This window comes from Sminthopsis crassicaudata, chromosome 1, assembly GCF_048593235.1.
Source record: "Sminthopsis crassicaudata isolate SCR6 chromosome 1, ASM4859323v1, whole genome shotgun sequence".
NCBI classification, from domain to species: Eukaryota; Metazoa; Chordata; class Mammalia; order Dasyuromorphia; family Dasyuridae; genus Sminthopsis; species Sminthopsis crassicaudata.
This window is the reverse complement of record NC_133617.1, coordinates 394690940-394705177: the sequence shown is the minus strand read 5'-3', so window position 1 is coordinate 394705177 and position 14238 is coordinate 394690940. Positions and strand designations below refer to the sequence as shown.

The 14238-nt window shown below is 50.1% G+C and overlaps 1 protein-coding gene across 4 annotated transcripts in view; it reads left to right on the top strand.

Annotated features, from left to right (window-relative positions):
• Positions 1–12545, top strand: part of CAPN15 (calpain 15) — a 98834-nt gene extending 86289 nt beyond the window's left edge. For all 4 annotated transcript variants that reach the window (XM_074279802.1, XM_074279804.1, XM_074279801.1 and 1 more), the window contains 5 exons: positions 6519–6680; positions 7190–7407; positions 8430–8596; positions 9005–9183; positions 9319–12545. In XM_074279802.1, coding sequence (XP_074135903.1) covers positions 6519–6680; positions 7190–7407; positions 8430–8596; positions 9005–9183; positions 9319–9496 — 904 coding nt within the window. In that variant the 3' untranslated portion in view covers positions 9497–12545. The remainder of the gene's footprint in view (positions 1–6518; positions 6681–7189; positions 7408–8429; positions 8597–9004; positions 9184–9318) is intronic.
• The last annotated feature ends 1693 nt before the right edge of the window (positions 12546–14238 follow it).

Below are 14238 nucleotides of genomic sequence, written 5' to 3'. Positions count from 1 at the left end.
CATGCCCTCCAGCATTTCATAGCATACTGGTGCTGAAAGAAATGTTGGGCGGCTGAGAGCGAGGCTTCCCTCTGGGGGGGCTAGTAAACCATCATCAGTGCCGCAGGAAGGACCTGGCAAGCCATGGCAGCCACTCTGTTTGTGGGCACAAGCCGGGCCTTGCAGGGGTAGGGCAGAAGAGAGGGTCGCAGCTCTGTGTGGAAGGCCGGCTGTTTGCTAGCCACGACTGTCTCCTATGACTGAACAGTGCTGTTAAAGGGGGCGAGACCCTGGATCCATTGCGGCCAGGAAGGAGATTGCAGGTGGATATTTCCACCTGGTGTGAGTTCAGACTCAGTCAGCCATGGGCTCGAAGAATGGGGGAGAGCCACAATCCCAGTGTGGGATAAGAGGGGAGCAACATTTAAACTGTTTCTCCATCCGTCCAAGCGAGGAGTTCTGTTTTCCTCAGGGTAGGAAAACATGGGCCTCTGAACTGCAGGCCACCAGATGGGCAAGTCTAGTTATGGCATTAAGGGCACCTGGCAGAAACCTCCCTCTGCCCATCCCCCATGAGGCTTCTATATGGGCTCCTTGCACCACCTGGTGGTGAATGGAAGCATCTGCAAAGGCAAGAAAGCCCCAGATTTGTTGGGCACCTGTTCTCCACAGGAGTCGAGGCTTGGAGCTGCTGGGGTAGAGAGCAGATGGGAATACAGCATAGCCCTTGTCTTCTTGCAGCTTGCAATCTAGTGGGAGACAGAGATTTCCCATTTCACTATCTAATGCTTAGTACAGCCTATGTCTCCAGACTTATTTCATGTTGTTCTTGTCCACATCCTCTCCGTTCTAGCCAAAGTATTCCACTTGCCTTTTCTTGAACCCTTAACAATCCATCTCTAGCCCCCTTGCCTCTTTCTCCACCTTTTTTGATCCCTTAATCCACTTAAAGGATTAACTCCTGAGACTCTTCCCCCTCCCCATTTCCTACTTAAGTGTTATTATGTATTCCTCCCTATTATCTTGCATTTACTTATCTATTTGCTGGGTACAGGCCCCTAAAATTATGATGAGCATAAGCTCCTTAAGGGCAAGAGCTGATTTTCATTTTTGTCTGGAGAGCTCCAGCATCTAGCATGGTGTCTGTACTTAATAAGTACTTATGAACCGGATTGAGAAAGCTTTGTAGGTCTACCAGTGCCCAGCCGGTGAGGGGCTTTGAGGAAGACAGGAGGGAGGAAAGGGATGAGATCCTTCTATGAGAAAGCTAAGAACCTATTTGGGGAGTGGAAGCAAAAGCACAGAAACAGAAATTAGCCTGGAATATTCAAGGAACAGGGTAGAATATGGCAGGAGTGGGGTGGGGTAGAGAAACAAAGAGGGAAAAAGAGGAGAGAGGGGAAGAGACAGACAGACTGAGAGGAAAGGAGGGAGGGAGAAAGAAAAGGAAAAAGGGAGAAGAGAAAGAAAATATAGGTTTGCTGGAGTAGGGAGTCTGAAAGAAAAAAATTTGCATCTGGAATCACAAGACTTGGGGGGATTTGAATTTTACTTTTGCCATTCCCTAAATGATTTCTTTTTCAGGTGTGAGTTGGATTGTATGGTCACCCAGGTTCCTACAACTCTAAAATTCTGGGGAGAAAATTCTTATTCTTTGACTAGCAAGTTCCTTAACTTCCTTGTGCCTCAGGTTCCTCATCTGTAGAATCAAGGTTGTACTTCCCAACTCACAGGACTAAGGAAGAAAAAGTGCTTTATAAATCTTAAAACACTATATAAATGTGAGTTAAAATAGTTATGTAAAGCTAGGTTTTCAAAGGTCTTGAAAGCTAGGCTGAGGACTTTGCATATAGAAAGCCACAGAATGCTTAAGTCAAATAAATAAGTAAGTCAATGAGTGAAAAAGTATTGTGTTTACTGTAACATGCCCTCCTGGCAGTTACAATTACTATTCTGTCCTAGGCCCAACAGAGTACCTTTGACCACTGACCTTTGCAGTGTCAACTCTCCCCGGCTCGCCTCCTCTGAGGCCTTCAAAGGTCTCTGACCACGATTTCTTGAATCTATAGTTTAATAACCGGTAGCACGCTAAAAGCCTTTATTATATCTACTCACATAATGCCCTGACTTGTCAGCTCCCTAGTGAACACCTGGTCTGAAGATCCATGTGTTCACCACCAGACTTCTTACCTCTCTCAGCTATCCATCAGCTTGGCTTGGCCACCCCAGGCTAGGGAGCCAGGTTAAAGAGAGCGACTGGCTTATAAAGCCTGTGAGGTCACACACACAGCCAACCAACGGGAGAGAGCCGTCACCCATTACGAAGCTATCTCAATATGGACAGGATCCCACCCACAGGGCAGTCCTATATCCACAGAGATTACTTCTGGGCCACTCAATCTTCTGTTGCGCTGTGCCCGCCCATTTAAAGGGCCCTTACAATTCCCTTCTCTTGTTTTGCGGGAACTGCACATCTCATCAAGCTAAACTTTTAGCACCAGCTATAGTTCTCTTGATCCATGAGATGACAGAGTGTTATGCCCAAGGAGGTACAAAGGAGCAGATCAGTAAACAGAAGTATGACAATGAGCACTGGGCTCAACAGTGGCCAAGTGTCCAACCCATTCATTAAAGTCATACTTAAGCAGATAATAAGCCAAAGAGGTTGGATGCCAATGAGATAGGATGTCAACACTGAGGTGGGAAGTCAACAAGATAAAACATCACAATTCTAGTTAACAATTAAATATCAGTGAGGTAGGTTGTCACAATTCTAGTTACATTTATCACAATTCTAGACCAATTCTAGTTTCTCACAGTTCTCACTTTTCACAATTCTAGAGCAATTCTAGCTTATCACAGGTGCACATAAACAAAGTCGTGTCCAGTAATATTGTCTCAATAACAATGGCAGGTGGGTGTGTTAGTTTTTCACCCACTAATTTAAAAGCATAGTCCTTCAATAGAAAGCATAGAGCAAAGCCTCTCCCCGGGCCACTATATGGCAAGTAGCCATGGGAGGAGCAAGCAGGCCCATTGTCCATTCTCAGTCTTTATATTGCATATCACCCAAGACAGTCCATTTCAGCTGCTACACTGGAACTGTCTGCTTTCTCTGGTGTCACGGTCAGGAGGGACATTGCTGTCATCAGCATCTAGAGGACTGCTGACATCTGGCTGGTCCCTCTGGACTGTTGTCTGGTCCTTCTCTTGGATCCCCAGGAGACAAATGTCTCTGGTGGGGATCACCTCCTCTGCTGCTAGATCTGCACCTAGGAAGGAATGTACCTGGGGCCCCAAACCCTGGCCCAGCTTGGGCCTTTCCAAATGCCATCCAAGCCTTTCCACATCATTGTGGAAAGAAAGTTCTTTTCAAAAAGATGAACAAAAGTCAGACAGTCTGTCACTTAGCTGCATTTTCTGTGTGTGCCAGAAGTGCATTGCTAAGGTAAAACTGAAATAATTTTAAAAAATAAAACCAAAATAACTTAGTAATGTAAAATCAAAATACTTTAAAGATGTAAAATAAAAATTTAAAAATTGCAAGCAATCACATATATGTATTGCCACATCTTGTGTATATCCCAAAATTCCCTTCTCTTGTTTAGAGAAGATCTCGGTGATATCGTCTATCCAGTAATGACTTGGCTAGTAGGGTTATAAGAAATGCCAATGGAATGGACAAAATCAAATTTAATGCAAACACATCTAAAAGCAAAATATTCATAAGCCAATCCATAACCTGTCTTAAATGCATGTGATATTTCTACAATGGAAAAATGATTGATCACATGTCTAGCTACTTCTCCAGATTGGAATGAATCCATAATGTCCATTGGTCTTAAAACATTAAATTTCAAACCATAAGGGTTTTGTCCTATAAGGAGCATAGAAGAGTGAAAAGAAAGATAAGCTGTGTGTGCAGATGGATGCCAACGAGCCGTATTCGCCTTGTCTATCGGAGAGAGGCAGAGCAGACCCTTGAAACAAAGGAGAAGACCCAAGAAACATCGGGTTGTTCCATTGCTGACTGTGCCCACCACTGAAAGAACCTGGCAGTTAAGGTGTTTGACTCATGATCATCAAAAATTGTTGGACTTGAAAATCCTCAGAAATCATTGGATTCTCTGAGATGTGATAAGACCGTTACAGGACTTGAAAACCCTCAGGAATCATTGGATTCTCTAAGGCATCATAAGACTATTGTAGGACTGAAAGCCCTCAGGAATCATTGGGTTCTCTGAGGCATCATAAGACTGTTGAGGGACTTCAAAACCTGTAGGAATCATTGGATTCCCTAACACTTGAAGCAATGGACAATAGATTGGTTTTGGACTATCTCTTGGTTGCTGAAAAAGGCATATGTGTGACTGATGTTTGCACACCCTCCTTCTCTAGGACTTCTGGAAATCTTTTATAAAACCGTATTGATTTATATTGTTTGTTATATCACTACTTGCATGTACAATTTCTGTTTGTTACACCACATCGAGTCTGCATCCATCTGACTGTGGGGAGAATCATCACTAATAGCCTCTGCGTTATTGCTATGTGCTTGTGTAATAACTCCCATGCTGATGGGTTTGTGCATACTTGTCTCTAATAAGGCCCTTCAACCCAGAAACCCGCTAGCAATCCCCACTTCCCTTTGGTGCTTTTTATCTCCCTTCCTGAGATGTCAGGGAGGGCGTGATTATCTCCTTTTTATTGCTTTTATCTCCCCTCCTGAGAAGTCAGGGGGGACGTGATCACCTCCTTTTTGGGGTTCTCACCTTCCTGAAAAGTCAGGGATGGCGTGACCACCTGTGGTCTAAAACAAAAGAAAGGGGGAGATGTAAAGGGCTAGAACTGAGCAAATGCATTTGGATAATGGAGCACGTGAGACTAATTGCCGATTGGAAGGTTCCCTATTAACTTGTTTGAAGGTTGGCCCTCCCCAGCTGTTCTGTGCTGACTTGATTGGTGGGACAAAGAGGGGGAAGTGACATGTGTGGGAGGAGTAGGAGGAGGAAGAGGAAGAGGAAATTGAGACGCTGACGCTCAGATCAGTCTCTCGTGGCATTTGAGGGAGGAAGGTGTGTGTGAGATTGCTAGACCTAACCCTCTGACCTTGACCATAAAAGATCAAGAATAAAGACGTTTAGTGATCCTGACTCTGGCTGATTTCTGGGAAGACAGAGTTCCAGCATTAAGAGTTGACACTGCAAAGGTCAGTGGTCAAAGATACTCTGTTGGACCTAGGACAGACTAGTAATTGTAACTGCCAGGAGTGCATATTACAAATGGCGCCCAACGTGGGATACCAAAATGCTGGAACTCTGTCTTCCCAGAAATCAGCCAGAGTCAGGATCACTAAACGTCTTTATTCTTGATCTTTTATGGTCAAGGTCGGGGTTAGGTCTAACAATCTCACACACACCTTCCTCCCTCAAACGCCACGAGAGACTGACCTTAGCATCAGCGTCTCAATTTCCTCTTCCTCTTCCTCCTCCTACTCCTCCCACACACGTCACTTCCCCCTCTTTGTCCCACCAATCAAGTCAGCACAGAACAGCTGGGGAGGGCCAACCTTCAAACAAGTTAATAGGGAACCTTCCAATCAGCAATTAGTCTCACATGCTCCATTATCCAAATGCATTTGCTCAGTTCTAGCCCTTTACAGTTTACCATACACAAAACATTGTGATATGGTCTGGGAGTACAAACACAAAAATTAGTCCTAGCTCTCAAGAACTTACTTTCTTGGGGTTTGGGGTTTTTGGGGAGATAAGGCAGTTGGGATTAAGTGACTTGCTCAGGGTCATGCAGCTAGTAAGTACTGAGTGTTTGAGGCCACATTGAAGCAAGTTCCTCCTGGCTTCAGGACCAGAGCTTTGTGTACCCTACCATTGAGCTGCCCCAAGAACTTTATTTTCTAAAAGGAAGAGATGTACATAAATGAAACTGCTATGCAAGGAGGGATTTTTTGATTTAGAAAGTCATAAGAATGCCTTTTGGAACCTTTGAGGAATAAATTGACATACTCTTTTTAGTAGAAAGAGTAGTATTGATTTGATTGCTTATAGAACTAGAGGGGATGAGAAAGGAGGAACTGAAGATATGTATGAGAAATTAAATTGACGATGTGTGCAAGATTGATTGAAGGTCTGTTCACTTGGTAGGAGGCTGTTATTGAATGGTGTGAAGTGGTAGAGGTTTAGATTAGCTGAGTACTAGGTAGAAGGGAGTAGCAAGGGCAGTTTTAAGATCTCAGTATTATGGAGGCTCCCGCTTCCCAGGGAATGAAGGGTCTCTGTGGTTGGCATTGCCACAACCTCTAGGTTGCCCTCTCTCTTCAGATTCTCTGAAGAGCCTGAGCTGAGTTTCCAAAGATGGGGAGCCTGGAACCCAGAGAAGTGAGCTGTAGCCATCATCCCCATGGAGGAAGGGCCAAGGATCTTTGTGGTTTTACTGTCAAGGCTCATCCAGTGAGTTGTATGGTCAACAGATTAGCCCCCAGATGATTTTACCTTCTCCTAATCTCACCCTTCTTTCTGCAGGTACTTTGATTCTGTTGATATTTGCAAGATCCACTCAGACTGGCATGAAGTGCGAGTGCAGGGTGCCTTCCCCAATAAAGCAAGCGGGCCCATCATGGTGACCTCCCTGACTGTGCTAGAACGAGCCACCCTGGAGTTTGCTCTCTTCCAGGAGGGGAGCAGGTAGGTGCCAAGCCAGGGAGTGAGGGAGAAGCTTAAGGGTTGCCTTGCTCTGGGGTAAGTCTGTACTCCTGCTTTGTTAACTCTACTCAGCCCCCCAGGGCTCAAGAGCAAGCTGAGATATAGGAAGATGGGAAAGATCTTGGGTACCTTTGATTTGACTTTTGCATGAGAGATTGGGAGGTAAGAGTTAGAATATCTAGGAAGATTTCTGGATAGGAAACAGTATTGAGAGTAGGCACAGAGTAGGATGAGCTCTGCTCTGGGCTCCTGTACCATACCTAGATACTGCTACGACACAGTGAGTCCTGTTTGTTTGGTAAGGCACTCTGGGTGGGTTTTCCTACAAGATTCCTTCCTCAGTATGGGTAGCATCATTACACCCATCTCTACATTATGATTTTTGGGTCTACTTTGGTTTGTCTTTCCCTAAGCCCCTAGTACGGCACTCCTCCTAGGAGAGATGGGCTTTAAAGTCCTAACCAAAGCCTCCCCTCCCTACCCCATTGCAGACGGTCAGACACTGTTGACAGCCATCTCCTGGACCTTTGTATCATGGTGTTCCGAGCAACCTTCAGCAGCGGGAATAAGCTAAGTCTGGGCCGGCTCTTGGCCCACAGCAAACGGGCAGTGAAGAAGTTTGTGAACTGTGACGTGATGCTGGAGCCAGGGGAGTATGCAGTTGTGTGCTGTGCCTTCAACCACTGGAGCCCTGCCTTGACAGCTCAGGGTAAGGATGGCCTGGGCCCGCTCAGGCACTCAGCAGCCAGGGAGGGGGCATGGGCGAGAGAACAGAGGGAGTGATGAGAATTTATCAGTGACTGGGTGACCATGATCAAATATCACTCATCTGTGACTCTGTGTCCTCTTGTGAAATGAAATACTTGGACCAGTCAGTCCCTTCCAGTTTGAAAATTCTGTAATTTTTTTTTTTTTTTTTTTGAGGAGGTCCACCTGGTTTTGAATCTAGCTATGCTTCTCATCAGCTTTATGTCGTTGAGAAGTCATATCCTCCTGAGTTTGCAAAATAAAAACAGTAATATTTTCACTACCTTTCTTGCTCTATAAACCACAAAATGCTACGGAAATTACATGAGCCAAATTCCTGATGATGTCATGAGCATCTCTCAAGCATCGGGCCCTATGCTGAATGCTGTGGGAGGATCCAAGGTGTCAAAAACCCTTTGTATTCTGTTGGTCAGAGCAGGAAATATAACGTGTGTGAAAATATCCACTGGTCCTAATAACAGGATTTTGAAACCATTCTCGTATTTTTCTGCCTGGAAGTTTCTAGTGATCAAAGCCAGGGACACAGAGTAAGACCTTAGTATATACAGATTTCATTAAGGAAGTGGAGGTGACTTCCAGGGGCCTTTCTGGACCTTACTCTGTAGAGGAAGTGGTTGAGATTAGGAGTTCCAGCTTTGTCTGAGGGGCTGCTTGATAAAGGGTCCAAGAAAGGTGAGTGCTTAACCTCTGCAGCTCAAGGTCCCAGCTGGACAGACCAAGGTGAAAAGAAATCCTTTGGGAGAACCTGCACTCTCACTTTCTTTGTAGACACTTCTCCCTTCGCTCCCCTTATATTCCAGCAAAGTGGGTGGCCTTCTCGTCCCCTTAGGGAACGGGGTGTGGGGACCTTGTCCATGAGAACAGGATACACCCCTCAGCAGCGGGGAACTTGTGCAGGGGATGGAGAGGCTGCACTGTCCACCTTCACTCAGGCTCTCCCCTCACTGCTTTGCCCCTGCCCAGTTTCCAGCCCGACAGGAGGAGTAGGGCGCAGTGCCCCCGAACCTCCTGGACACATATTGGCTATCTACAGCTCGAGACAGGTCATGGTGGAGCAGATTGAGGCCCAGCCCACCACTCTGGCCGACGCCATCATCCTCCTGACGGAGAACAAGGGCGAGAGGCACGAGGTAGGGAGAGGGCAGAGCTCTGGGGCTGCCAACTGGGGGGGAGGGGGGGCCTCGGAGGCACCCTGGGAGGAGCACTGGTGAGCAGATAGGCCTAGCCCCTTCTGTGGGCCTCGGGTTACTTATCTGCAGGGTCAGGAGGGAGGCTGGCTGACGGTCCCTGTAGGCCTGCTCTGCCTGCATGTGGATCTTCGGAAGGCCAGGAGAGGGCACTGGCTGAGCAGCCGTGGTCCTGGGAGCCGCCTGTCCAACCTCCCTGTGCCCATCAGCCTCCTATGAAGGAGGAGAGAAGGGCTGTGTGGGCCCCCTCTCCCCCCTTTCCCTTCAGAAAGATGCTCCTCCACCCTTTGTTGGGGGCGGGGGCGGGGTAGGGAGGAGAGGACTTAGTGACTTGGTTCCCCTTTGCCCTAGGGCCGGGAGGGCATGACCTGCTACTACCTGACACATGGCTGGGCTGGCCTGATTGTGGTCGTAGAGAACCGACACCCCAAGTCCTATCTGCATGTGCAATGTGACTGTACCGACAGCTTCAATGTAGTCTCCACCCGAGGCAGCCTCAAGACCCAGGACAGTGTCCCGCCCCTGCACAGGTGAGGCCCTGCTTGCTGCCAGCCCCCCTTCCCTGGGCATGTGCCCAGGCCGCAAGGGGGTCCCAGCCGGCTGTGGGCGGGGTGGGGCAGGTGCCTCCTCCCCTCTGCCCGACTCCATCACCGGTCCTTCTCCAGGCAGGTGCTGGTGATCCTGTCCCAGCTGGAGGGCAACGCCGGCTTCTCCATCACACACCGCCTGGCTCACCGGAAGGCCGCCCAGGCCTTCCTCAACGACTGGATGTCCACCAAAGGGACTCACAACCCCCTGCTCACGCCCGAGGTGGCTGGGCTCCATGGTCCCCGGCCCCTATGACCCATGCCCTGCCCTGGCAGGGGCAGCTCCCTCTCCGCCCACCCGGCCTCTCCTCGCTTCCCGCCTCCTCGGTTCATTTGGGTTCCCGGCCTCTTCTGTCCCTCATGGCAGTCGAGCTCACCTCGTCCTGCCTTCTTTTCCCATCCTCTCACATGCAGCCTCCCCTTCCTCTTCTTAATCACTCTAAGGGTTCTTCTGGAGTCTCTGCCTTGGAGCCAGCACACCTGAAGTGAAGCCCCAGGCCCTGGGTCTTTGTCTCCCACTTCTGCCCTAGGGTGGATTGGGAGAAACCCAATTAAGTGGGCCTGGGGCTCCCATCACTTCCCCTCCCCCTAGTTGCATGCACTTTATGAGGGAGACTCCGAGGATGTAGGGGGCAGGGACTTACAATGCTTGAACCTTAGAAATCTCAGGATCCCCATCCAAGGGACATAGCCCTGTAGCCTGAAGTGGCCACTTCCCACCTCCTAATTCTGACATCCTCCTGCGCTGGAGGGGAGAATGGTGTGGTGGCCGGCCCCAGAGGCGTGACGTCTGGGTGAACCCTCCTGGTCCAGGATCCAGCCATGGCATCAGCTTCAGCAAAACAAAATACCTCTCAAGAAGACACTGCTTGTCTCCACTGTGGCCAGTCCCTGGGAAGCTGCTAAGAGAGCTAGCTGGGTGCAGAAAAGAGGGTGTGAGGGCTGGGGATCGAGAGAGGGCTGGAGGCGAGCTTCCTCTGAACCCCTCTTTTTAGATTCTTCTATCTTGGGAATTTTGGGGGTCCTTCCCCTTGAAAATATTAGCCAGGATTTCAAACCACAAAACCAAAATACTCATGGGGGCAGGATCAGAGGCATTTGTGTTGATGGAAGGAAGGCTTTCAATGGAGGCACCTGGCTCAGAGCTTTCAGGTCCAAGTTCACCTCTTCCTTCCCCTTCCCTGGTTCATCTCCTTTCAGGGATATAGCAGCCATCTCCCTCTTCCCACTTCCCCACCTCATCCAGGTCATAGGGACTTACTCCCCCAGTCTGAGGGGCTAAGGTCCTGAAGGACCCTGGTTTTTCATGTGCTCTGGGAGGAGGGTTTGTCCACAGCTGAGCAGGAAGACAGAAACTAGGCCCGAAACTGTGTTTTGAACTTTTTAATAAAACGGAGATGGGAATGAAAATGGGGAGTCCCAAGGCCTGGATTTCAGCAGAAGGCCCTCTCTCACCTCTCCTCCCAACCCAATCCCTCCCATCCCCCCCCCAATGATTCTATGCAACTCCTGGAGAGAGCAGTGCTAGGATAGAAGCCATGCCCTTAGGGCAGAGACGGGGCCTCCCTTCTGCTCCCATCTTCCCTGGGGTGGGAAGAGGCTGTAGTGGCAGGGAATTTCACTTTGGCCCCTTTTTGGTAGTGATAACTCTTCTTTGTCCAGCTTGGCCTAGGATGGGGGTGAAGAGGAATGTCCATAGGGTCCCCAAGTGGCCATGCTGCCCATTGCCGATCGTTTGTTTTTTAATGGAATTCCTTCTCAAACCTTTAAGCAAACCCTTCTGCCTTGGGAGCCCGGACTGTTAGGGCTGACAAGTTTGTTCTGACCTTCTGGGGAAGGAGGTGAGTTAGAGGGGGAAGAGACCATGTTCCCTTCTCTGGCCCCAGAGGCTCTTGATTTGTTCAGTGTGGCCCTGGAACTTGGCTGCATCAGTGAGTTGCAGCCTATCCCAGTCTTTGCCTCCAGCCCCAAGGCTGCAGCCTCTAGTGCCAGGCCTGTTCAGAAAAATCTGCCATCCCAGAGTATCAGGGCCATCATTTTCTTAACCCCCATTCTGGTTCCTGGAGGATTTGGGGGGCCCTAGAAACCCATCTTCCTTTTGGAAATACAAAACAGGGCCACCAGTCCCATGAGATTAAACTTTTATATGAAGTGAAACTGGCACTTGTGAAAACTAGGATTTCCCCTCCCTCCACGACTCCATAGGTGCTAAGTTTTTTAATCCAGGGCCCTCTCTGGGTGTTGTACCCCAGCAGCAGGGGCAAGGGAAAGTCCAGTTTGAGTCATTGTTCCCACTTGGCTCTGGCTCCGACTGAGACCAGCCAGCCTGGCGTCCTGTTGAGCAGGGGCCTGATTTAGTGCCAGGCTCAACAAAGACTTCAGAATAATTCAGGTTTCAGAAAAGTACTAAATAGAAGCATGTCACAGTTTAGCATAGCTCCTAGCTTCACGCATTTGGATATCCCCCAGGTCAAATCCCATCTTCACCACCTAGCCGTTCCCAGCAACCAATCCCAGTGCCAGGTGGGTAGCCTAGTACATACATTAATCTTGTCCTCAGCATCCATTTTGCAGAGGGTATTTTGCTATCATTAGGTTACCAAAATCCTCTCATATACTCAAGCCCCAGCTCTTTTTTCGGAAGCCCAGGGTGAAAATCCAGCCTCTGGGGTGGGGATGGGGATAGAGTCTCAGACTCGGGGCCCAAGTGGCTGGTAGTGCCCCAGCGATTGCTTTCCCTACCACCCTCCCTATTCCTGTCCCCCCTTCAATATACCCTTTCCCCCTCCCTCACATTCCCTGTGCTCCCAGAGTGGGGTGCAGCAATGGGATGTTCGATTCTTTTTGTGTCTGTTTTGTAAATGTCTGAGCCCGGGCTCCCTGCAGGAGGGAAAATTGGGAAGGAGGTTCACTAATCTGGGTACTCCTGCCCCTGGCCCTCCCGCAGGACCCCACCTCTGCACTGCCTCATCAGACCTGCTGCCCCACTCCCCTGGCAGCGGGGAGCCAAGCTCATCCAACCCTTTGTTTCTGTGGTTACCCTTTTTTAAGAAAAAAAAAAATCTGTCAAAAAATACCCAAAACACTATACTCTGCCCTTCCTTTTCTCCTTTTTATTTCCTTTTATTCTCTCTTGAGCTGTGAATATTTTTAACCCTGTAAATACTGTCCAGCTCTTATGAAACATAGACTATTTTGTCAATTGTAAATCAGAACTGTAATCCCTGTATGATACGAATTCTCCATGGGTGGTTTTCAGACTCAGGCTCCAATGGACCAAATAAAAAGTTTTGTTTTTTAATGAACCCCTGGGGTCGCTCTTCTCTTCACCCCCACTCCAACTCAAGGTTTGCTCCGGGCACTAACTCTGGACAGAACAGCCTGTGTGGTGAGAAGGAAGAGTTAAGACTGGCCAGGCCATCTCCTGCTTGGAGCTCTCCTGGAGCTCATTTCTGCCTGGGACATCTCCAGTCCCTCAGAGAAAGCTCCCTGAGGCAGCCCCCCTGCTGGGAGATGGGCCTGACCTGGAAGCAGCCGCCTGGGTCTGGGTGCCACCTGTGATTCCTAGCCTGGGCTTTCTCACTGAGGGTGCTTCCAGGTTCCTGCGCACTTTATAGTGTATGTCAGACGCTGCGATCCCCAGAGCACCCCATAAACGTCAGTGGTGATCACCATCATCGGCCTGGCCTGGTGGAAGCTCCAGCTATGGAGAGGGGCCCTCCGCACCTGGGGCCTTCTGACCCACCTTGGGCCCGCTCCAGGACCTAACGCCTCGGGGACCTGGGCCGGTCACCTGCGTGCCTCGGTCTCCCCTTCTGTAAGAGGAACTGAGGACCCAGAAGATGGCCAGGGTGCCTCCAGGTCTAACCGAGGCTGGGCCTCACCAGTTGGGCACCTTGGTTTTTTCCTCCATTTAATGGGAATACTTACTAATGCTTGCACTGCCTGCCTCGGGGGATCTTCAGGAGCACCCAGCAGGAGTTGCTACTGCACCCAAGGGCAGAGGGCCCTGAGCTCCCCGGTAACTGTTCTCAGCTGGGCTCCCCACAGCAGAGCCCCGCTGAGCTGAGGCAAAGCGGCAAGTACCGGCGACCAGAGCCCCAGGAAGGCAGGCCGAGACCGAGGGGCCCGTGGGAGGTCTCTTCCTCCCTGGAAGCTGTGGAGCCAGCACCAAAGGGGGGAGCCCCAGGACCCTCACAGATAAGGGGACCCTGCCTTCTTCCTAGCAGGGAGAGAGAGTTGAGAGAAGGGCCCCCCACCTTCCCTGGCTGCACAGGACAGTTAGTGCCCTTGCACAACAAAGGCTGTCCCAAAGATCTGTGCCGGCTTTAGTTACCGGCAGACCAGGAAAGCGGGAGTTGGGCTGGGGGGGGGGGGGGGGGGACAGTGCCGAGGGAAGGAGTCAGAAGGCGGGCCTTGGCCTGCCCCTTGACTGGCCTGGGGCAGGACCTCAGGAGACCGGCAAAAGGAGACAGAAGGAGGAAATTTCTGTCTTTCTCACAGCAACTTGTAATAGATTTTTCCAGGCAAAACATCTTTGCATTCAGGAGGCCCTGTCTAAAGCTATCAGAGTCACCCAGGAAGGAACAGATGGAGGGGTGGGGGGAGAAAAGTTTTCCTCTTCATCCCCACCCCCTTCCCCAGCCTTGTCCCCCTCCGTCCCACTTTCCTTGGGAACTCGATATTGCTTCTCTAATGGAAGAAAGAAGGTGCCGGATTCCCCTGCTTCTCTCCCCCTGGCCCCCCGCCCTCGGCTAATGGGGTGATACCACAAACGGGGTAGCTCCACGACGGGCGCTGCTCAGGCCCCCTTCCCCCTTCTGAGTGGGTCCTGGAGGGGCTGGGCCGTCCCCATGCAGGGGCTGCTCCCCAGGAAAGTCTCGTTTCCTTGGACGCCCTGCCCCCAAACCTCAGGGGGAGGCAGATGGGACTGGCGAGAGTCACCCGCACCTGGCCACCCTTCTCCACGTGTCCTGCGATTAAAGCGCATTCCTGGGC